The sequence below is a fragment of the Centropristis striata genome, chromosome 4 (genome assembly GCF_030273125.1).
Source record: "Centropristis striata isolate RG_2023a ecotype Rhode Island chromosome 4, C.striata_1.0, whole genome shotgun sequence".
In the NCBI taxonomy this organism is placed as follows: Eukaryota; Metazoa; Chordata; class Actinopteri; order Perciformes; family Serranidae; genus Centropristis; species Centropristis striata.
The window spans coordinates 28,183,631-28,207,580 of record NC_081520.1 but is presented as its reverse complement, the minus strand read 5'-3'; the positions used below and the strand labels follow the sequence as shown (position 1 = coordinate 28,207,580).

The window sequence follows — 23,950 nt, the reverse complement described above, 5'->3', positions numbered from 1 at the left end:
GTATGTGCTTATGTTGCCGAGGTTTTTCTTTTTCTTTTTTCCTCCCCTCTCCTCACGTTATGCTGTATTTCTTTCTTTCATCCCTGTCTCCCTGTCCTGTCCACTCCTTTTGTCATATTGTATGTATGTTAAGTATATGTTTAGACAGGTTGATGGCTAATTTCGTTGTCCTAGTACTTGTTACTCTGTGCAATGACAATAAAGGCGATTCTGATTCTGATCCGATTCAGTCAAACATCTGATCTCAGATCAGACAGCAGGGACAGTCTGTCCTCCTCCTCCTCTCTCCTCGTTCTCTTCATCTTCCTCTTCATCCTCCTCCTCCTTTTCTTCATCCTCCTCCTCTTCTTCATCCTCGGACTGAGATCTTGTTCTCCACGGCAGCAAGCATGTATCGTAGCCGTGAGTTCTCATTGGCCAGCAGCTTGGACGGCTCGTCGAACTCTGCCACCTGAACCAATCACATCAAACTTTATGTGCACCAACACTTATAACATCATTTATCATATTCCTCTCAAACACATTTTGCCAATTTTATTTTGGCCCAAACATTATGAAATAGTTGGAAATTTAGTAATCCTGAGTGTTTTTAGGAGTCAAAATGTGTATTTTTGCCTGTAGTTTATTTGTTAGGCTGCACACATCTGTTTGGTATTATGTCACATCCGGTGATGGGACAGGGGGGTTTCACCTGTTTACCTGCTCAGGGATATGTCGGGAGGTAGAACAAAGAGGGTGAGTGTAGGCTCCAATATTTTTTTTCTGTTGACCATCACTTTGAATACTCTTTTGCATCAAGTTTTCTGTTACATTTGTTTTATTTTTCCTCATATAACAACTGCTTGTTAGTTTATTTTTTGTTTGCATAATAAACCAGTTTAACGCATCTGAACTTCATGGATCCTTTGGAAGTATTATTTGGAACGCTTTACAGTGGGAAGTCCACTTAGCCTCTTAGCAGCTTTTTTAACAGATAGTTAAGTTGCTATAGTGTTTATTCATGTTTGTGGATTTTTGCCAATTTTAGAAATAAATATATGTGGTGGATTTCAAATTTTGACTAAAACTAATATTTTTTCAATTTAGTCAGGTGCAAATATGGTTTAACCCTAAATAAATTCTAACAAAAGGTTTCTCAGTGGTTTACAGTAGTATTAAATGTACTTAAAAACATGAATTGTTCTACACCCCTGTGCAGGCAAACCAACAATGATTCTCAGAGCAAAGCTGCTCTAGAAAACGAGGTAGAATCGTTGAAAGCGCAAAATTATGTTCTCTTCCAGGAAGTTCAAACAGCCAACAAGAAATCCATGTGCTATTTAGAAGATCTGCACTCAGCAGAGTTAAATCTTTGTGTGCACAAGGAATTGTTCAGGCTTAGCGCCTAGTGTCTCCCTTCACCACAGACATTTGTACAATGTGATTCAGGATTCTCCGATTCCAACTCCTCCTCTTCTAGTGACAGTTTAACTCCCCCACCTGACAAAAGATGGGAACACATCCCATATGACTCCAAGTCTGTGGAGATAGAGTCAGCTTCTCAGCTCCCAGTGAGAGATACAGATAATAACCTCCTGACTTCCCATCTCCCTAAAACAGATTTTGAAGAGGTTTGTAGTTTACCGTCTACTAGATGTTCCACCCAGTGTTCTTCCCAGTCAGCATCAAGTCAGCATCTCTTCAGAAATGCTAATTTGGTCCCTTCCCCAGCAGAGAGCAAGCCTGCACAGCATGTCGAGAATTATTTGAGCGAATAAGAGTATGTTGGGATCGTACCACAGGTGAATCTTGGGTTCATTTGTGGACTTTAAGATTTGTGGACTAAATGAAACAACTTTCTGAGTCAACTCACAAAATGGCAGGTCACCGCCATTTTGTGTCCTCTCAAGAACTTCCCAGTCAGTCTTATATGCAACTAACTATACTGACCCTTTGATTTGCTCATACACTGATTTACAGTAATATACTGTAATTAACTGTAACTAAACACCATTTTGCAGCTCTCACCAAAGGCCTAGTCACCCCTCACAGCTGGAATCTTTACGACTCATTGTGTGGGGGGCTTCACGATTGGGGGAATTCACGATTCCTTCAACCACTACTAAATATTAATATGGTAATTTGATTATAATTATATTCATAATTAATAATCAGTGTTCCAAATTGATAGTTTAGTAACTTTATGAGACTGATTTAGGTGAATTGGCGAAATGTGAAATAATTTTCTGTTTTACAGATGGTGCCCCAACAAGCTATGACTTGAGCATGACAGCAAATCAAGTCATATAATTTCTGATAATTAACAATTATTTATGATATTTATTAATAATTATTATAGCCATCTAACCACACTTTTGAAAACAAAACACATGCCACTATTGTTTCAATGCCACATACCTCGCTTTGCCTACCAAGGGTGCAAACTTTCCTCCAAGTAGTGAATGGCAACCAAACTGCATTGAGCTTCTCTGCTCTACCTGACCTGCTCTTTGTGTGGCAGCCCAGGTGAATGCGGCAATCACAGGTGAAAGTGGCAATCACAGGTGTGTGGCAATTAACCCTACTTATCCACACTCCAGGGTATGTGTTGAGACCAAGAACATGAATAAGACATAACCCAAAGAAAGAGACAAAAAAAAAACCCTGGAACATGAATGGTACATAAACAACCAGCTCAGCTGGCCACTAACAGTGAGATCCACACAAGTGTTGCTCAGGTTCATCCCTACATATTTGGTATCCTTATGGGAGGGATAGCATTTATGATAACGCCCTTTTATTAACATATTTGACGCCCTGTGCAAGGTCATCATTGATTCATAAAAGAGCCATCCTTAATTCCCAACATTTTTGGTGACCGGTGATGGAGGCAATTGGTATCTGTAACCAGATACCACAACTTATTTGACGCCCCGTTGCGAGGCCCAACAAGTACACTTGCCCCATGCGACCTTCCTACTGTCAAAGACGATACCATCAAGCTCCGTCAAGCATTAGTAGAAGAATTCTCTTCTACTGTTGATGACTTCACATCTCTAGTTGCAGCCCTCCAAATTAAACACTCTCGTCGTGAGAATCCTAGGGAGTATTACAACCTTATGAGATATGCATATTTTCAGGGCAAGAATGCACCAGGCTTAGAGGAAGACGGTAACTTTAAAGCCTTATTCTTGAAGAACCTTCACCCATGTGTATGCACTCACGTTGTACTCACAACACATAATGGTAAGCCCTTTATGCATGAGGTAAGGAAAGTGACACAGGTGGTTTGGGAACCTATTGTCAATTCCAAAGCTTTGTGCCTGCAAGTGTAAATAAAGCAGCGTCTCAGAGCTCCCCTGCTCCAAACTCTCACCCTCTCAGCGTCCACCGACTGCGCAGAGCTAGGCATACGCATAACAGACGCTGTAGAAAGGCATATATAGATCTTGGCCCAGAATTATGACCAGCCAATGAGCCCTTCAGATGATGACCTCAGCATCTCTGGGAATGGCTCTGAACATGGCCATAATCATTTGACAGTAATAGCACATCTGGCCACATGGAGCAGTACAGCCTTGATCCACGACTACAGAGAACTCACACGAGTCTTTGATAAGGAACTTCTCTCTCAGAATGCTTGGCGTTTACGACACCTCCAGGCTACCTCATTGGACAAGGGTCCAGAGGCCTGGATTCTAGCCCCCTCCTCCCTCACCCCTGCAGAGATCCTATCTCAGGGTGAGGCCTTCTGAACAGGAGTTCCACAAACTCTTAGTTGTATTCAGCTGATTTTGTTTTCATGCCATATTATTAACTCGTTGTCGTTTCAGATCCTGCTACTCCCTCTTGCTGGGCAATCAACTCATTCCCTTCACCTGGGTTTCCCTGCTCATCTCCTCACCTGCAGGCCATTCCCTCATTAGTTCCTCAGTATTTATACTGGCCCACTTCCACTACTTCTCTGGTTCTCCCCGAGAGCAGCTGGAGGCACAGGCCAGCGCCATTCTGTACCACGATGAACAACTTACCTCTATAGCGGGGGGTTTGCAGGAGATGGCGACTCGCCACAAGAGCATGAGTTCCATCCAGCAACATTTTCAGAGGCTCTCCCTGTCGGATCATGGATCGGGTCGCATGCCATCCTCCAGTCCTCTGGCCCAGACTCCTCCTGCGTCGGAGGTGCGCTTGCCTCCTCCCGAGCGGTATTCCGGTGCCCCTGGTTTGTGCCGGCTATTCCTCGTACAGTGTTCTCTCACCTTCGAAATCCAGGCTTCTGCCTTTCCTATCGAGAGGTCCCGGGTGGCGTATATCGTTTCTCTGCTCTCGGGCTGAGCCAAAGACTGGGGAACAGCTGAGTAGTAGAAGGAATCCTCCATCTGCTCGTTGGTCAAATTGTTCTCCGCCGAGCTCCGGAAAGTCTTCAATCACCAAGTCTTTGAACTTTTTAACAAACAGGACGCAAAGAGTGAGAGTGAACGCCAGTCTCTCTGACAAAGTCTGCTCATCAACCGGCTACCCACAAGGATGCATACTCTCACCTCTTCTTTACATCCTGTATACAAACATTTGCCAGAGCAGTTGGGACAACAGGACCATAATTAAATACGCAGATGACTCAGTAATTGTTAGCCTGCTCCAAGACAGTGAAACAGGTCATGGTCCAGTCATTAATGACTTTGTTGAATGGTGTGAGGCATCCCACCTTCAATTAAATGTAGCCAAAAACAAAGGACATGCTCATTGATTTGAATAAAAAAAATAAGACACAAGAAATCACATCAATCAAAGGTCAGACTGTTCAATGTGTGCAATCTTATAATTACCTGGGGACAATAATAGACTCAAAACTCACATTTAAAACTAACTGTGAAGTGGTGTGTAAAAAAGGGCATCAGCGCCTGTTCTGTTTGAAGAAACTGAGTCGCTTCCACATTGACAAATCCATCATGACCCTCTTTTACCACGCTTTTATTGAATCAGTTTTATCATTTGCACTAGCAGCCTGGTTTGGGAACCTCTCATTGAAAAATAAAAACTCACTCAACCAAATAGTAAAGTGGTCTTGTTGGTTTTCTGAGAATCTATCTACTGGTACCTTGTTTGCCATGTAGCAATATAAAATAGGAACTTCAACGATTCCTGGGTTTCGCAAACTTCTACCGACCGTTCATCCGAAACTACAGTTCGGTGGCAGCTCCTCTCGCCGCCCTCACCTCCCTGGATGTGCCCTTGCGATGGTCCGCCACGGCTGAGAGAGCTTTTGGTGACTTGAAATCACGATTCTCCTCGGATCCCATTCTCATATTCCTTGACCCCTCTCGCCAGTTTATTGTGGAAGTGGATGCCTCGGACACTGGTGTTGGGCAGTTCTGTCTTAGCGGTCAGCGGAGGATCATAAGGTTCATCCGTGTGCCTTCTTCTCCCGGAAGCTGTCTCCTGCGGAGAGGAATGACGACATAGGGAACTGGGAGCTGTTGGCAGTGAAGCTCGCACTGGAGGAGTGGAGACACTGGTTGGAGGGAGCAGAGCAGCCGTTTGTGGTCTGGACAGATCACAAAAATCTAGAATACATTCGTTCAGCCAAGCGGCTGAACTCTCGTCAAGCAAGGTGGGCACCCTTCTTTAACCGCTTTGAATTCTCCCTCTCCTACCGACCAGGCTCAAAGAACATCAAACCCTGTTCCATCAGTTCCAGCTAGAGAGCTCTCCTCCCCCTCCTGAAGACATTCTCCCTCCGACATGTGTCATCGGTGTGGTAACCTGGGAGGTGGAGGATAAGGTAAATCGATCCCATGCCGAACACCCTGCTCCCAGTGCTTGTCCTGATAACTGCCTGTTTGTCCCTGCCAGCCTCCGTCCTCAGGTTCTCCAGTAGGGTCACTCTTCTTGTCTGGTTTCTCACCCTGGGGTGAGACGCACCCTAGCACTGCTACGGCAACGGTTCTGGACCATCCTCATGGTCGAAAACAACTCCTGTGGATCGAGTATGCCCATAATACACTTCCCAGTTCAGCCGGCCTCTCACCTTTCCAATGCTCCCGGTGTTACCAACCAACACTCTTCCTTGAGCAGGAAGGTGAGGCCAGCATCCCCTCAGTCCAGGCATTCATCCGACGATGTTGACGCACTTGGATGCAAGCCAGATCCACCCTTTTGCGCTCCTCCAACCATTACCAACGGTCAGCCAACTGACATTGCATCCCTGCACCCCGTTAAACCCTGGGGCAGTGCTTCTGGTTATCCACGCGGGATCTTCCTCTCAGAGTGGAGTCCAAGAAGTTGGCTTCCCGTTTTGTGGGTCCTTTCCCCATCTTGAAAGTCATCCACCCGGCAGCGGTCCGCCTTCGTCTATCACGGTCCATGAGGATTCACCCCACCTTCCATGTCTCCAGGGTCAAACCTGTTAATTAGAGCCCACTTCTCGTGTTATTTATTACATTTACAACCACAAAGATCTGTGCAGTTTCAGTGAGCCTTCCTGCAAGAGCACCTTGTACTAAAGATACTTTAAAGTTTCCCTTCAGTAATTACATATTTCTCCTTTCTCATATGGCTTTGCCTAGTGTTGGCGGCTTCCTGCCCATCTTGAAAATGACACCTTTCTAGTGGTCAGATTTTGGTAAACTTTTAGTATGTTATTAAGGACATCTACAAAAATCAGCAGAGAAACCTTTTGGTAGAATTTTTTTGGGTTAGGTGTTATTTTTCATATATGCACCCTCCTAAATGCAGACTTCCACATGTCTGCATGAGGAGAGTCCCACTGAGCCTCTCGTCACCAGGTGGTTCCTGCTGGCCTCCTATTGGCTGCCAGCCTCAGTACCTGTCCCTGGTTGAGCACCATGATGCGGTCTGAGGCGAGCACGGTGTGGAGGCGGTGAGCGATGGTCAGGGTGGTGACGTCCTGGAACGAGCTCCTGATGGTCTCCTGAATCAGAGATTCTGTCTCTGCGTCCATTGCTGCCGTCGCCTCATCGAGGACTAGCACCTAAGGGACGAAAACCGACCAATCAGACAACAGAACCAGGAGGAGGAGGGGTCACAGGGTCGGACCTGTCTCACCTTGCACCGTCTGAGCAGAGCTCTGGCCACACACAGCAGCTGTCTCTCCCCCACTGAGAAGTTCTCCCCATTCTCCACCACCTCAGAGTCCAGCTTCAGGGACAGCTGGGACACCTAGGAGATAGACAGACAGACAGACAGGGAGAGAGAGTCAGCGAGAGAGACAGACGGAGAGAGATACGGACAGAGAGGAAGTCAGAGGGTCTCAGTGTAAACTAAACCTCAGCAGGACTTTGGTTTGGTGTTTGCTTGTGGCATTCTTCTGGGATTCAGATCAGAGAAGAACCTGGATCTGAGTCCCAGGCGGACACAGAAATAAGGTGCTTCTGAAGGGAGAACAAAGGAAGCAGCTTCATGGTCTGTTTGTACTCACACAGTCCTTCATGTGACTCCTCTCCAGGGCGTCCCAGATCTGGTCGTTGCTGTACTGGTTAAAGGGGTCCAGATTGGACCTGGAAACAAACACAAACTGATCTGAAGTCACTCATTCTCACTAATGTTGCTTCCTGTCCAGAGACAGCGGCTCTGAAGGTGTTTGTGCTCTCAGGTGTTCCCACCTGACCGTCCCACTGAACAGCACCGGGTCCTGAGGGATGATGGACAGTTTGCTGCGCAGGTCAGCGAGTCCGATGTCACTGATGTCCACGCCGTCGATCAGGACGGAGCCTCCGCACCGCTCCACCAGCCGGAACAACACCACGCCCAGAGACGACTTCCCTGCAGATAGACAGGCAGACAGGTCTCAGAGTCTTCATCCATCAAACCCAGGACCAGGACCTACAGAGACCCCAAATCCTGTCCTACCTGATCCGGTCCTGCCGACGATACCGATCTTCTCTTTGGGCCGGATGGTGCAGGAGATCCTGTTGAGGACCAGCGGGAGGTTCTCCTGGTACCTCATCTCCACGTCCCTGAACACCAGCTCCCCCTGCTGGGGCCAGTCAGCTGGAGGGGCCCGACCTTTGACCCGGGCCGGGGCCTCCTGGGACAGGGACTGAGACAGATAGCATGCGGATGATACTGAAGTTATTTGGTGAGATAACTGTTGGACTTTTTGTTTTCATGGTTCACAGCAGAATCACAGAAAACTTCCAACAGAAGTCCCTGATTGGTGTCAACACTGTGTGGCTGGTTTTATGCTTTTAGCCTTAAAATCACCTTCTGACAGATAGTTGGATTAACCAGTCAGCTGTTTCAAAGCTTTGGACCCGGTCCTTTGAATACTCTCACTACAATCTGGATTTCTTTGTCCATGAAATTCAGAATCCAGTTCAATATTCTGATTAATATTCCTGGTAGACCAGGCTTTTACCAATAGTCAATAGTAAAAGTTGGCTGATTATAACAACATGATGAGTTAGTTGTGTCAGAAGACAGATCAATCTAGTTGATAGAATTTTAACTTTGCCTCTTATGGGCCTGAACTGGACTAAATTTGCTCCGGCCTCGACTTGGACTCGATTAAGTTGGTCTTGTCTACAGCCCCACTGGTAGATCAATGCATGTTAAAGACCAGCAGCAAGACCCTCAGGTCTGACCCAGTGCAACCCGTCCAGTACCTGGATGTAGTGGTGGATTCTCTCGACAGAGGTGAAGCGAGCTTCGGTCTCAGAGGCCAAGCGGACAGTGAACTGGAATAACCCTGTTAACTGGAAGAGGGACAGTGATAACTCTCATGTTTCAGGTTTTCGGACCTTAGACTCTAATGACAGAAAGATCCCTTTAAGGTACCTGGACGGCGTAGGAGATGGCAAGGCCGGCGTAGGCAGGTGGGATCTGCCCGTGCATCAGGACCATCATCAGGGATGTGATGCTGATCAGAGCCACGCTGATGACGTCCAGGCGCACCGCCAGCCAGCGCATCGCACAGCTGAACAGGTAGAAAGGAGCCTGGTTCTGGTCCACCAGAACCTGGTACCTGATAACAGCAACACATTCAGACCAGGCATGGAGTTCAGGTCATGGATCATACTATTCCAAGATGTTTCAGGGTATTTCATGGACCAAGCCTGACCTGCGGAGGAAATCGGGGCCCCGGTCGTAGGCCTGCAGCGTGGCCAGGCCCTGGATGCTGGAGGTGATGTGAGACATGAAGGGGGACATGGTCACGTTGTCCAGACGCTTCAGCTCCCGGATGAAGACCCTGGAGACGCCGTGGAGCAATGCAAACAGCAACACCAGTGGACCCACCGCCGCCAGGAACCACGGGAACACACAGCTGATGACGCCAAGGCATAAGAAGACCAGGAGTCCGTTCTGGATGAACATCTCCACCTGGAAAGGCAGACGAGTGTCGACTGGAGGGACAAACGGAACAAGTTCAGACTGAAGCTTCTACGATTGGCTCAGGTACCGAGCGACACCGTGGACTATGGTGACGTCCTTTACCTTCGTCCATGTCTTTGGAGAAACGGTTGAGGATTTGTGCAGTGGGTGTCGAGTCGAAGAACTTCATGGGGCAGCGGAGGATCTTGTGAAAGAGCTGGTCGTGCAGCTTCGAGGAGGCGCGCAGAGTTCCCTGCAGGACAGATCAAACAACAAGAACATTCACAGAGAGGTCACTGAGATCAGGAGGTCACTACGGTCGGGGAGGTCACTGAGGTCAGGAGGTCCTGACCTTGACAAAGACAATGCCTCTGATGAGTTTGAAGAGGAGCATGACTCCCATGGAGGAGGCGTAGATGGCGGCGTAATGTTGCATCATGGGATTGTCCTTCATGCTGACGCTCACAGCTGAACTGTTCCCCAGGATTACTGTGGTGTTCTGTAAAAACAGAGATAGACATGAGGAGGAGTAGGAGATGAAAAGGAGGTGATGGAGGAGGAAGTGGTGGAGGAGGAGGAAGAGCAGGATGTGATGAGAAGGTGGTGGACGAGGAGGAGTAGGAGAAGGAGATGAAGAGGGGGTGATGGAGGAGGAGGAGCAGGAGGTAATGAGGAGGTGATGGAGAAGGAAGTGGTGGAGGAGGAAGAGCAGGAGGAGGAGATGAAGAGGAGGAGCAGGAGGATGTGATGAGGAGGTTATGGAGGAGGAGAAGGTGATGGAGGGGGAGAAGCAGGAGGAGGTGATGAAGAGGAGAAGGAGAGGAGGTGATGGAGGAGGAGGAGGCGATGGAGGGGAGGAGCAGGAGGAGGTGATGGAGGAGGAGGAGGTAATGAAGAGGAGATGAAGAGGAGGTGATGAGGAGGAGGAGGCGATGGAGGGGAGGAGCAGGAGGAGGTGATGGAGGAGGAGGAGGTAATGAAGAGGAGATGAAGAGGAGGTGATGGAGGAGGAGGTGATGGAGGGGAGGAGCAGGAGGAGGTGATGGAGGAGGAGGAGGTGATGAAGAGGAGATGAAGAGGAGGTGATGGAGAGGAGGAGATAGAGCATGAGGAGGAGGTGATGGAGGAGGAGTCTGACCCCGCTGCCCTGGTTGATCCAGTAGCTGAGCCACCAGTGGCAGAAGGCGGAGCTGCCCACATTGAGGACGAACAGAATCAGGATGAGCAGGCAGGAGGTGGAGCCACCGCACGCCGCCATGTAGAGCTGGAACACGGACCAGGCCACGCCCCCACACTGCTGCTGCTCCGCCCCTTTAACGCCACATGACCGGACACAGTTAAAACAGAGACAGACTTTATGATTTTGACACATTTTGATTGTGTAAATATAGAATCTGAGGACGTGTTACTGTTATCTTTGGCGACCGGCGCTGTCTGCTTCACTGATCCTGGTTTCCTGCCGGCTGGTTTCCTCTGAGAGCCACCGGACTTCCTGCTGGGAGCCTGAGACACACCAGACACGGCGAAATGTCACTCAGGACAGACAGACAGACAGACAGACAGGCAGTCAGACACAAAGACATACAGACAGATGGACGGACAGATGCACGGACAAACAGACAGGTACCTCTATATAAGGCGTGTCTCCCAGCTGGAAGTGGTTAAACATGGCAGCATAGTCTTGGTTCAGTTTCATCAGGTTGTCATGGTTACCCTGCTCCACGATACTCCCCTCCTTCATCAGGATGACATCATCACAGTCCACCAGGTACTGCACACAAACACACACACACACACACAGGTTATCTCCGCTGCGCTGCGAGCAGCACAGCGTTGGTGATGACGGGCTTCACCTGCAGCTGGTGCGTCACGAAGACGACCGTCTTGTGGCGAAGCTGCCTCCTGATGGCGTTGTGGAAGACGTGGTTGGCCACGTGTGCATCGAGGGCACTGAGCGGGTCGTCCAGGATGTAAATGTCACGGTCGCTGTACAGGGCGCGGGCTAAGCTGATCCGCTGACGCTGCCCGCCGCTCAGGTTGGCACCGCGCTCACCGACCTGATGGGACGGAAACATACATGTCAGGGACATTTCTTTGGGCTGAAATATGTGCCACCACAAACTGAATTTGGATTACTTATATTTGAATTTGAATTGCTTAACCTGAATAATTGCATTAAAAAAATGTATTTGAATTATAATTTGAAATTTAATTTATTAGTTTTGGAACTGAACATTCAGTTCTCACAATTAAATTTCAATTTTCTGCCACAAACATCCAGTTAGTTGAGGCAGAGTAATCGAGCGCAGATACACAGAGCGCCTCTTTGGCCAATCAGCACCTCCGTTTTCTGCTGCTGATTGCTCAACTATCCGGATGTTCATCCCAGAAAATTTAAATTGAATTTTGCAAAATGAATTTGAATTTTGAGAACAGAAAGTTCAATTCCAAACTAATAAATTCAATTTCAAATTACAATTCAGATTCAGTTTTTCAATGCAATGATTCAAATTGAACAATACGAATTCAAATGATGTGATTCAGAGTCAGTTTTTTAATGCTATTATTCAAGTTAAGTAATTTAAATTCAAATATAAATGATTCAAATTTAGTTTCTGGTGGCACATATTTCACCCCATACATTTCAGTCAGCTGTTAGAAAACCAAAACAAGTTCTCAGTGTCTGTCCATTTCCTTCCACTAATCCAGGTCCTCCAGGACAGGTCACTGGACATCTTTAAATCAAAGGTTCTTCAGGAAGTCTTATAGCTGAACTGAAATTGTCAGAACTTCTTTCATTGGAAGATTTCCGCAGCATCTTACAGAAAAGACAATGGAAATCCTTTGATCAATGCTTTGATCCTTTGATCGCCTCCACCCCCACATCCGAAGCGTCCACCTCGACCACAAACTGGCTGTCGGGATCCGGCAGCTGAAGAATGGGCGCCAGGGTGGGAATTTCACGATGGCCATGGCCTTCGTTGCCCCACAATTTGGCCTTGATGCCCCGTGAAAAAAATTTCAATTCACGGCCAAGGTGGCCTTTGCTCCCCTGTCAAAGTTCCAATATAAGCACAACGCTAGTGACGCATGGTGGGCTTATGGAATTATACAGCCATCCTAGTGGTCAAACCCCGACCCACTCTCCGTCCTTCGAGTCGGCGCGCATCAACACATGGCTCATTTGTATATTCAAATGAGCCATGTGTTGATGCGCAGCACAGGTAAGCAAGTGGGACAAGCTGTTTTGATATGTTGTAACTGAAGTATGTGGTAGTAGGCTATTTGACAGAACTTAACACATTTTTATAGAAAGTACTATTGATAGGGAATTACCATTGCATTAGCCTATTTAAAGTCGACTCGTTAACGTTACATTTTTGCGTCATGAAAACTAGCGATAGCTAGCTAGTTGGGATAGTGCTAACGTCTTCCCTACCTCAGGGACAAACATTTAGCTTTGTTATGGCAGGGAGGAGGCATTTCTCTTTTTTACTCTGAGATGAACTCAGGCAGGAGATTCATTTTGCCATCTTTTCAAAATATATGCATTTGCCATCTTTCTTTCTCAAAACAGGTTCATTTGTCATTTTCCAAAAAGGTTCTTTCTAATATATTTAATATATTGTGTGTCAGGAGAAAGTGTATCTCTGATCCTTCTGTGTTTAGGTCACAGTGGTGGCTGTTGTCTTTCTGTAGCAGTATTTGTCTGTACCGTCTCACTTCTATGGCCAGGCTTTGCACGCTGTTTCAGCGTCTCTCTCTCACTGACATTATCTCTCACATTCTCTCTCTCTCTCTCCCATACTCACACTCTCTCTTAATGCAGTGTTTTACAATATGATATGTTTTTTCAATGTTTTTGAATTAAAACAAATGTTTTAATACATAATTAATGTTTCTTGGTGAATGAGAATGTTAAGGTATTAATCTGAAAGGTAAAACCAGCGTAATTTAACCAAACGGCCTTTGTGCCCTGTCATGTGGCCTTTGTGCCCTTAAAAGAATGTGAACGAGAAGGCCAAATGGCCTTGCCCTTAAAATGACGAAATTCCAAGCCTGATGGGCACTGAGGTGAACCTGAGTTTGAGGGTCTTGAAGGCTGCCTCGGCCAAGGGGTTCCAGCGGAACAGGACCTTGGACCTGGTAAGAGCCGCGAGGGGAGCGGCCCACGGAGCTGTAGTTACGGATGAAGTGCCGGTAGAAGTTGGCAAAGCCCAGGAAGCCATGGAGCTGTTTACGGGAGTCAGGACCGGGCCAGGAGGTGACTGCAGAGACCTTCGCTGGGTCCATCTGGAGACTGCCCTTGACCACGACGTACCCCAGGAATGAGACTGTGGATGCGTGGAACTCACACTTCTCCGCCTTCACAAACAGGGAGTTCTCAATAAGACGTTGGAGCACAGACTGGACATGGCTGATGCGCTCCTCTTAGGACTTGGAGAATATCAGGATGTCTTCTAAGTAGACAAATGTAAATCGGTTGAGCATGTCTCGGAGTACGTCGTTAAAGTCTTGTCTTTTTTATCCACGAAGAAGGATGAAGGAAGGATGATGCCTGCAGCCAGGGAGTCATTAATGTAAGTTTCCATCGCCTTCCTCTCGGAAGCCGACAGCAAATACAGGCGTCCTTTGGGTGGAGATGTGCCAGGCTGGAGGTCGATGGAGCAATCGTAAGGCCGGTGAGTAGGGAGAGACTGGTTGCACCCCGGCGATATCAGGTGGTGGACAGGAAAGCGATGGCAGAAGCGGAGACAAGGCTTGCTTCAGGTAGGTGCGGTGACACAAGGTTCCCCATTCACGGATGACTCCCTGCTCCCAGTCAATATTGGGGTTGTGCTGATGAAGCCATGGGTTACCCAGTATGAGTGGCTAACCGGGAGAGTTCAGAATATGAAACTGGGCCAGCTCATAGTGGTTTCCCAACAGTAGCATGGGTACCAGGGCGGTCTGGTGTTTAACAGACGTGGCCAATGGGACTATGGGACCTCTGCAAAAGCCTGGAACGAGGAGCAGGCTGGGGACTGACTCTCCCACTCAGCGGTTCCCCACAGGCGAGCTCTATCTGTGAGGTGGTTGATGGTGAACACTACTCTTGCTTGTTCCAAGGCAAAAGAGCTAGGCTGGAGGGAGAACAGCAACAAACAGTTTATCAGGAATGCGCTGAAACAGTCTGGAATCAAAGGCGGGGATGGAAGGCAGGCAAGTTTACCAGGGCAGAGTCGAGGAGACGGAGTCAGGAATAGACGGGATCGGAACCGGGAAGTCAAACCGAGAAAGAGTGCTGGAAAGTTCTGCATGACACAAGAGACAATCTGGCAACTGGTGCTGGGCTGGTGAGGCTTAAATGCTGGAGCCTGATGAGCACTGAATGAGCTCCAGCTGAGCTCTGCAGGTGCAGCAGATTTCCTCTGATGAGGGGCGTGGTACGCTGCACCAGAGGTCATGACATTATGTATTGATATATTATTTATAGTATAGTTTAAGCTATACCATTTATTGTGTGATATGATAAAAGAGCTGTGTGTGCTCAAAGTGGAGAGTGGAGAGTGGCTGTTTGGCTCCTGTGTGTAACGCCTGTGTTTTTTTTTTCTGTGAAGAATAAACTCCACAGATACTCAACTACGTCTCACTTATTTCTACATAACACTCTGCAGAGTATGAGAGCAGAAAGCCGTCTGCTACATCTTGTTTAAACTTGTTCTATCGGTCACTACCAAAGCTACTGAGACCATGGAGGGACCATCAGCCAGCTGAACAGAACTGAGCTGGTTCTGGGCCCTGAACACAGTAGGACTTTTCCTTGTTTGGAATATTTTACTTTGTATGCTGTACCCTGAGACTCAGCCACAGATAACAGGAAGAAAATTGATGAACCATTGGAAGAACCTCTCAGCTGTGACTCAGTGTCTGTATCCCAATGTCAAGGAAGGATCCTCAAATGGCTGAATTTGAAGGATACTACGTCATTGACATCCATCAGAGGACTGTCCCAATGTCCAGGATCCTCCAGAGGACAGAGTCCTTCTTTTGCCCAAATTCCAAGGATATTTGTGTGTATCCTCCGTGTGCCCCGATTACCCATAAAACCTTGCACACGTCGGTCTACCAGGAGATTTAAAAATGGCGAGCTTGTATTTTCAGTTTACATTGAATATATGTTATCACATAACTTACAAAACGTGTGTTCAAAGTCAAGCAAAACCTGGCAGAATTTTTATCTAAAGATAATAAACATCATCTTGATACATTACCAGTTAAGTTAATTGATGCGTCTCAGTCACTAAAGTAATTAATGTTAATTTATATATATATATGTCTGATGGTTATGTACGATGTGCAAAGTATACGTAGCTATGCCATTCAGAGAGTTATACATGTGTTCATTGTATTAACAGACTGACAGTCCATTATTATCCGTCATTGTTATTTATAAATAACTGTTATTGTACTGTAAAATTATAAAAGGAGAAACAGAACACATCTCCATGGTGAGTTCTGCTCCAGGATCAGTGAAATACTCACTCACTTTCAACCTTAAAGCATCTTCTTCCATTTCCACTAATATGTGTCAGAGTGATGATGACAAAGACACATCATATCTCAACTGGTTTTGAAGTTGCAGCGTTGAATTTAATCAGAACGTCCTGTTACGCAATGACACACACCTGCACACTGAAGGCTCCATTAGTGGTTACACCAGTAAAAGGAAAGATTCTGGCCTCTGGAGGACCCGACTCTGAAGGAAGGATACTACCAAGGAAAGATCCTTGACATTTGGATACAGCCAGAGAGTCGTCTCATACCTGAAGTCTAGAGTCTACACTAACGTACAAACAGGAAGTGATGTCACCTCTGTGAGGTCAGCGCTGGGCAGCAGAGAGAGGTCTGGTCTGAGACAGCACGCACCCAGCACGGCCTGGTACCTGCAGACAGACACAGATCAGTCCTGGTGCAGGACCTGACCTCACCTGTCGTCAGTGTTCATTATCTGTCCTCAGGGTCCCCTCACCTGTCCTCAGTGTCCTCTCACCTGTCCTCAGTGTCCTCTCACCTGTCCTCAGTGTCATCTCACCTGTCCTCAGTATCCTCTCATCTGTCCTCAGAGTCCCCTCACCTGTCCTCAGTGTCCTCTCACCTGTCCTCAGTGTGCTCCCGCCTGTCCTCAGTGTCCTCTCACTTGTCCTCAGTGTCCTCTCACCTGTCCTTAGTTTCCTCTCACCTGTCCTCAGTGTCCCCTCACCTGTCCTCAGTGTCCTTTCACCTGTCCTCCGTGTCCCCTAAGCTGTCCTCAGTGTCCCTTCACCTGTCCTCGGTGTCCTCTCACCTGTCCTCCTGGTACTCCTGTCCAAACAGGATGTTGTCTCGCAGCGTGGCGTTCAGGATCCAGGCCTGCTGAGCCACATAGGCCAGCCGCCCTCTGACTGCCACTCTGCCCTCCAACAGGGTCATCTGTCCACACAACAATCAGGGATCAATACCTCGCCAGCTGTCAATTATCCTGATGGACAGCAGGACAGGGTGTAATGTCATCACTCACCTGTCCTAAGACAGCAGACATCAGAGAGGTTTTTCCACTGCCGATGCTCCCGCACACCCCGAGCAGCGTACCCTGGACACAGACACACATCATGTCTTATATACTGTGTATATTATATACATATATATTGTTATTAAATATAGACCTTATATATATATATATATATATATGCTGTATATTTATCATGTATGAGGGGGTCTACATTTATTAATTTAATCGTCATTAGGAGTGATGTTAGGACCGCCCAGATAATTTATGATACTATATTATATACAAGGAGTACACCTACAACAATCATTCCTTTCCAAGTATTTATTTAGACAGCAACCTATGCCCTTTCAACCTCAAAATGTGTTTGTGTGTGTGTGTGTGGAACATGTGTATCTGGAGGAGTGTGCACACTTCCGCGCACATTTGTGTGAGTGTGTGTGTGTGTAACTAAAATCACATAAAGTTACGTGTGTGTGTGTGTGTGTAACTAAATTCACATAAAGTTGTGTGTGTGTGTGTGTGTGTGTGTGTGTAAAGCATGTGTATCTGGAGGAGTGTATGGGCTTACGCGCGCATAGGTGTTTGTAACTAAAATCACATAAAGTTACCTGTGTGTGTGTGTAACTAAAATCACATAAAGTTATCTGTGTGTGTGTGTGTGAAGCATGTGTATCTGGAGGAGTGTTACGCATGTGTGTGTGCGTGCGATCTGAAAAACTGTTAAATATGCTTTTCTACAGAAATCTTCCTGTGTTTTTAATATGGCTGTCAATGGGGCTGTTGGTGCGTGTTGGTGGCGCATCTGTGTGTCCTACACCCAAACTATAACTCTGACAGCTTTACCAGAGGATTGTGAGTGAGAAGACAAATTTTACTACGTTTCTATGTATAAATTATTTCTGTAGATTGTAATTGGCGGCCTGGAGCGCAGTTTTCAAATTTATTTTTTGACAATTTTATCTCTCCCTCTACACTGTGAGCAATGATGTCACACACTGACACGAACATTCCATGCAATACACACCCATTATAATCTCAGAATTTCTCCAAAAATGATCATGGTCATTGAACAGGGATTGATAAAAAAATATATGACCTATCTAAATGTGGATTAATACACCAATACACAAGACTTGTGTCTACTGTTTAAAGTTTAAATGGAGTCTCTCTGTGAAATTATGCCGGAGAAGTAGAAGTTTGAAAATCTCCAATTATTGTTCTTTTTTGCAAATTTTTTTTCGTCCGTCCCATTCACTTCAATGCAAAATTTTGGGCAGAAATTATCTATACTTGTGAATGCTGGATAGTCATTCAAGCAATAGCACACTGATCCCGATCAAACCGCACGTTTTGATAAACTATTTTGATTTGATATGTTTTGATATAGAATTTGACTAGTAGCAGGACGAAATTGTGTCCGGAAGAGGAAGAAGAAAAAATCCACAGTATAACAATAGTGCTCGGTGCGATTGCCCCGTGGCCCTAATAACAATAAACAAATTATAAATGAATAAATAAATTATAGATAAATGAGTACATGTGGAAAGGTAAAAATAAATGTGTAAATAACAATGAATAAATACAAATGTAGATGATATATAGATATATGGTGATTTATATTTTTTTATTAATTTCTACATGGATTACTTAATTTTACTAAATTACTAAATTAGTTTGTTCACACCGACCTGCTGGACCTGCAGGTTGATGCAGTGCAGGGTGCTCTGGAGTCTCTGGGGGACTGGCAGGAGGGGAGGACAGGCCTCCTCCTCTGGATGGGAGGCTCCTCCTCTTCCTGTGAGCAGGGAGTGAGTCACCTCCTCCTCCTCCTGCAGCTCCTCTCTGTCTCTGCACCTGAAAAGTCCCCCCCACACTGTGAACTCTCTCTCTGTTATCTGCTTCTTCATGAAGTCTTTTTAATGTCTACCTGTGTCGGTGTCTGGCGGCAGTATGGACACACGGGCTGGGCTGAGCGCTCTGACCACCGCCCTCCCACGCCAGACTGGCTCCACGCATCTCCACAGCAACCCGAGGATCGCCAGGCAACGCACGGACGCTGTCGACCTCCGGCAGCAGGAAGAGACTCTGACAGAAACGGAAATCAACCTGATCAGCTGAACTTTATTTCTTCTTAGTATTTTATCGTCCATCTTTCTGTTTGTAGTTCAGACCTTGAATCTCTCGGCAGCGACAGCAGCTTCAGAGAGAGACTTCACAGATAATGGAGTGACCTTCAGAGCGAAGGTCATGGCGTTAAACACGGTGACCACGGTGAACGCCTGCACACAGGAAACACCTGTCAACCTAGCCAGTTAGCCTGCTACAATGCTAACAGCTAGAAGACAGAATGTGGTTAGCGTAGCCAGTTAGCCAACAGCTTGTCGTGTCCCTCAATTTACCTGAGCTGCTGTCAGGTCGTATCCTAGCAACATGTGGGCGGAGAATGTTGCCACGCTGGCGATGACAACCACGATGGGAGCCACGCCCACAGTGATGCTCTGGAAGTAACCAGTCAGCTCCAAGACCCTCCGCTCCTCGTCACGGATCCCTGAGAGAGACAACATGGGCACCTCTGTTACCATGAAAAACAGGCAGGCAGGTGAGCGTGCAGGTGAGTACGTACCACGGACGTCCCGGGCGAACGCTTTGACCCATGCAAACATCTTGATGACCTTAATGTAGCTGAGGATCTCGTTCATCTTCTGCACCCGTCGGTCTGTGATGGCCACGCCCCTCCTCCTGAAGAACGCTGTCAGCCTGGAGCTGAACATCTGACCATAAACAGATCAATACATCTGATCAATGCACCTTTTAATACTCCTGATCAATACATCTGATCAGAAACAGATCAATACATCTGATCAGAAACAGATCAATACATCTGATCAATGCACTTGATCAGAAACAGATCAATACACCTGATCAATGCACCTGATCAGAAACAGATACAGTTTAAAATACATCTATTTGATGCACTCAGACACATCATCAGTGATGGAACCTGGGGTCATTGGGTGTTTCGGGTCTCGCAACATCATACACCCTCACATCGTCCACCACAGCCGGTGAAGGAGTCTGGGACACCTCTTATATAGCTTGTATGGCACTCCGCTTGGTCCAGGGGCTGAGCTGATCAATATATCTGATCAGAAACAGATCAATACATCTGATTGTTACTCCTGATTAATACACCTATTAAAACTCCTGATCAATACACCTATTAAAACTCCTGATCAATACTCCTGATCGATATTCCTGTTAAAAAACAGGTCAATACATCTGATCAATACATCTGTTTAGAAACAGATCAATACAACTGATCAATACATCTGATCAGAAACAGATCAATACATCTGGTCAATACATCTGATTGTTACTCCTGATCAATACACCTGTTAAATCTCCTGATACAATAATCCTGATCAATATTCCTGATCAGGTGGGAGGAAGGACAGAAAACGCTCATTTCCAAATGGGAACATTTTCAAAACACTCCATACCAGACTCCTTTAAAAAAATAAATGTTTTAAAAGCCCAACAGTGTGACAGTTTTCAGTCATTCTCTGTGTCTCTGCAGCGGGAACGACTTTGACGGCTCGTAGTTTGATACTTTTTAAACCTGCTTCATACAGACAACAGATGTGAAATCTTAACGACATTAATTCAAAGTGAGCATAATGACGTGTGACCCTCTGATCTACAGATTAATGTCACTGCATCACTGAGTGACTGAAGACAAACTAAAAACGTGAAGTTCTGCAGCCTGTCTAAGATTTATGGACGTTTGGCCTGGATGTCTCACAGAAGAAGAGACAGACAGGGACGGACGGGGACGGACCATGGTAGGGTAGAACAGGATGAAGACAGCTGATCCCAGCAGAGACGTTGGTCCCAGGATAAACAGGTTGTAGGCAACACCGAGGACGGCCACCAGGGGGCCTCCTGCCAACAGACTGCCCACTGCTGCAGCCTCAAACATCTTCTGACCGTCACTGGAGCACATGTTCACCAGCTGAGGACAGACGGGGACAGGGAGAGAGACAGGGACAGAGGGATGGACGGGGAGAGACGGGGACGGACAGGGACAGACGGACGGACAGTGATGGGGACAGCGGGACGGACAGGGAGAGAGAAGGAAGGACAGGGACAGACAGGGGCAAGGAGACCGAGGGACACACAGGGACAGGGAGACAAAGGGAAACACAGGGACAGACAGGAGAGAGACAGGGACAGAGAGGGACAGAGGGATGGGGGGAGAGAGGGACGGACAGGGACAGACAGGGACAGGGAGAGAGACAGGGACAGAGAGGGATGGACAGGGACAAGGAGAGAGAGAGGGACAGACAGGGAGAGAGAGGGATGGACAGACGGGGACACAGAGGGACGGACGGGGACAGAGAGAGAAAGGGACAGAGGGACGGACAGGGAGAGGTACAGGGAGACAGAGGGACAGGGATGGACAGGGACGGAGACAGACGGGGACAGAGGGACAGACAGGGAGAGAGAGGGACAGACAGGGACAGACAGGGATAGACAGGGACGGGGACAGACAGGGACAGATGGGGAATGAGGGACAGAGACAGGGATGGGGACAGGGATAGGGAGAGAGACAGGGAGAGAGAGGGACAGACAAAGACAGGGAGAGAGAGACAGATGATGACAGGGACAGACAGGGACAGGGAGGGAGAGGGACGGAAGGTGAACAGACAGAATATAAAATGAAATATGTTTTTTACCAGCATCATCAGAAAGAATAACAACAAACAAACAAACAGAGACGGAGACAGCACCTGTCCCACGGTCTTGTCCCGGACGCTGCGGAGCTTCAGGATCTTGCTGAAGGCCAGGCTGAGGACGGCCCCTCTCAGTCTGGACCCCGTCCTGTAGTTCAGGGCCCAGGTCAGAGCCAGAGACCAGGACCGCACCAGCTCCGTGGTCAGCAGACCCAGGACCAGCAGCAGCCCCGAGCCCAGATCAGGCTCCTCCTGCTGGGTGTACTCCAGGAGACGCTTCACCACGAACGCCTGGAGAACCACACCACTGGTTACACTGGGAACACTGGGCTGGGATCACTGGGAGGACTGAGAACACTGGGAGGACTGGGAGGACTGAGAACACTGGGTAGACTGGGGGGATTGGGAACACTGGGTAGATTGGGGGGACTGGGAGGACTGGGGGACTGAGAGGACTGGGGGGACTAAGAACACTGGGAATACTGGGAGGACTGGGGGGACTGGTGTAACTGGGTAGTCTGGTGTAACTGGGGCAGACTGTTCCTACTCACTGGCCCACTGAACCCTGCCAGCTGGGTGACGCTGAGGCAGAGGATAGACAGCAGGAGACGAGTCCGACAGAAGGACCAGACTGCCGAGGACAGAGACGCCGCGCCGCCCTTTGACCTCAGCTCGTCCTCCCACAGAGACGCCAACCTGAAGACAGACAGGTGTGTTTGACACGTCTCAGGTGTGTTACATCATCAAACAATTCATTAGCTCCTACCACCTCAGGCTGTTGGCATGGCAACCCTCCAGCCGTGACACGGGCCAGACATCGTCCAACAGGAGCCGTCCATTCCTGCGGGCGTGTACGACGAGAGGAGTCAGCCAATGAAACGTCATGAAGGAGAAAAGACCTGCGCTGTCCACTGGGTGTCCACACCTGAGGAGACACACACACCTGAAGACACACAATAGTTGGGACAGGTTGGTGCATTAGCTCCACTAACTTTCTGTGTAGCCTCTTTCATAGAGCCGTCCCGCTATATTGCTGTAAAGATCTGTGCCGTATTTTCTCCTCAGGGCATTCATAGTGATCCTGTGAAGGTGAAGTGATATTCTGTCCTTTCATAGTGCAGTCTGATGTCTGAACCAGGTGGAGGAGACAATAGTCAGAGCAGCAGCAGTGCTTACAGTAGCACAGTGCTAACAGGCTAACAGTTAGCTCTGTAGTACAGTGTGTATGTGTTACATTCCATTCGATGTCATTTAGCTGACACTTTTGTCCAAAGCAACTTACAATAAGTGATTCAACCTGATGGTAAGTGTGTTAAGTTAGCAACCTCCGTTTGTTTACAACAAGCACCGGACATTCTGTGGACAGTTAGCAATGGTGGCTGCAGTTGTTGTGCACAGTGATTGGATGACTGTTGGACCAGGTGGAGGTGTGTGTTAAATATTCCTCCTTGCTGGGATGTCCCATTCAAAGTGGTCCTGGTCCAACAGTTCTACCAATGTTCCTCTCTGTGACTCTGGAGGAACACTGGTGGATCATTGATCAGCATCCTGCTGCTGGAGTTCATAGTGGAGGAGAGATATTACATAGTGTGTGTGTGTGAGTGTGTGTGTGTGTGTGTGTGTGTGTTTCCTTGAACCTGAAAGAATTTAATGTTCAGTTTGATCATCAATAATCTGGAACCATCATGTTCCTCAGCTTTACCTGTCCGTGTTTTTAGCTCCGCCCTCCTCCAGCTCTTCACCATGGCAACCAGCTGATCTGTCGTCACACACACCCAACACACCCTGAACACACATACAAACACACATACACACAATTCATAAGTTAATAATCTGATATTATATAAAATAACATATCACATTTTTTTAGTATTTATACTTTTACTGCAGTATTTGTCTCGTCCAATCATCTTTCACTGACTTAACAGAGCTGTTTCCATGGTTACCATTAACACGTGTAATGGTTGTGTTCCACAGTTTTGGGGCCGCCACAGAGAAGGCTCTGTCCCCACGAGTACAGAGTCTGGACCGCGGTACGACCAGGAGCAGCTGGTTAGACAACCTAAGTGCTCTGGAAGTACTGTGGGGTTTTAAAAGCTCTTATAAATAAGACGGTGCCAGACCATTTAAGCTGGATCCTAAAATTTACAGGTAGCCAGTGCAAAGATGCAAGGATGGGGGTTATGTGATCACACCGTTTCTTTCCAGTCAGCAGGCGGGCGGCTGCATTTTGGACAACCTGTAAGCGGCGCACTGCTGACTGGTCAAGACCAACAAACAAAGAGTTACAGTAGTCTAAGCGTGATGTGATGAACGTGTGGATGACTCGCTCAAAGTCATTCGTGGGGAGATAAGCCTTTACTTTAGACTGGAAGAA

The 23,950-nt window shown here is 47.4% G+C and overlaps 1 protein-coding gene across 1 annotated transcript in view; it reads right to left on the bottom strand.

Annotated features, from left to right (window-relative positions):
• Positions 1 to 317: 317 nt before the first annotated feature.
• abcc5 (ATP-binding cassette, sub-family C (CFTR/MRP), member 5) overlaps positions 318 to 23,950 on the bottom strand; it is a 34,310-nt gene continuing 10,677 nt past the window's right edge. The window contains exons 3-30 of the mRNA XM_059331633.1: positions 23,276 to 23,358; positions 22,343 to 22,498; positions 22,125 to 22,269; positions 21,631 to 21,864; positions 20,679 to 20,852; positions 19,464 to 19,611; positions 19,240 to 19,388; positions 19,012 to 19,119; positions 18,768 to 18,925; positions 18,529 to 18,694; positions 16,850 to 16,921; positions 16,637 to 16,761; positions 16,163 to 16,235; positions 11,163 to 11,366; positions 10,937 to 11,080; positions 10,719 to 10,812; positions 10,448 to 10,620; positions 9,662 to 9,808; positions 9,433 to 9,562; positions 9,059 to 9,341; positions 8,776 to 8,962; positions 8,604 to 8,693; positions 7,849 to 8,038; positions 7,602 to 7,761; positions 7,418 to 7,496; positions 7,045 to 7,158; positions 6,806 to 6,970; positions 318 to 451 (exon numbers count right to left, since the gene is read on the bottom strand). Coding sequence (XP_059187616.1) covers positions 350 to 451; positions 6,806 to 6,970; positions 7,045 to 7,158; positions 7,418 to 7,496; positions 7,602 to 7,761; positions 7,849 to 8,038; positions 8,604 to 8,693; positions 8,776 to 8,962; positions 9,059 to 9,341; positions 9,433 to 9,562; positions 9,662 to 9,808; positions 10,448 to 10,620; positions 10,719 to 10,812; positions 10,937 to 11,080; positions 11,163 to 11,366; positions 16,163 to 16,235; positions 16,637 to 16,761; positions 16,850 to 16,921; positions 18,529 to 18,694; positions 18,768 to 18,925; positions 19,012 to 19,119; positions 19,240 to 19,388; positions 19,464 to 19,611; positions 20,679 to 20,852; positions 21,631 to 21,864; positions 22,125 to 22,269; positions 22,343 to 22,498; positions 23,276 to 23,358 — 4,053 coding nt within the window. The 3' untranslated portion in view covers positions 318 to 349. The remainder of the gene's footprint in view (positions 452 to 6,805; positions 6,971 to 7,044; positions 7,159 to 7,417; positions 7,497 to 7,601; positions 7,762 to 7,848; positions 8,039 to 8,603; positions 8,694 to 8,775; positions 8,963 to 9,058; positions 9,342 to 9,432; positions 9,563 to 9,661; positions 9,809 to 10,447; positions 10,621 to 10,718; positions 10,813 to 10,936; positions 11,081 to 11,162; positions 11,367 to 16,162; positions 16,236 to 16,636; positions 16,762 to 16,849; positions 16,922 to 18,528; positions 18,695 to 18,767; positions 18,926 to 19,011; positions 19,120 to 19,239; positions 19,389 to 19,463; positions 19,612 to 20,678; positions 20,853 to 21,630; positions 21,865 to 22,124; positions 22,270 to 22,342; positions 22,499 to 23,275; positions 23,359 to 23,950) is intronic.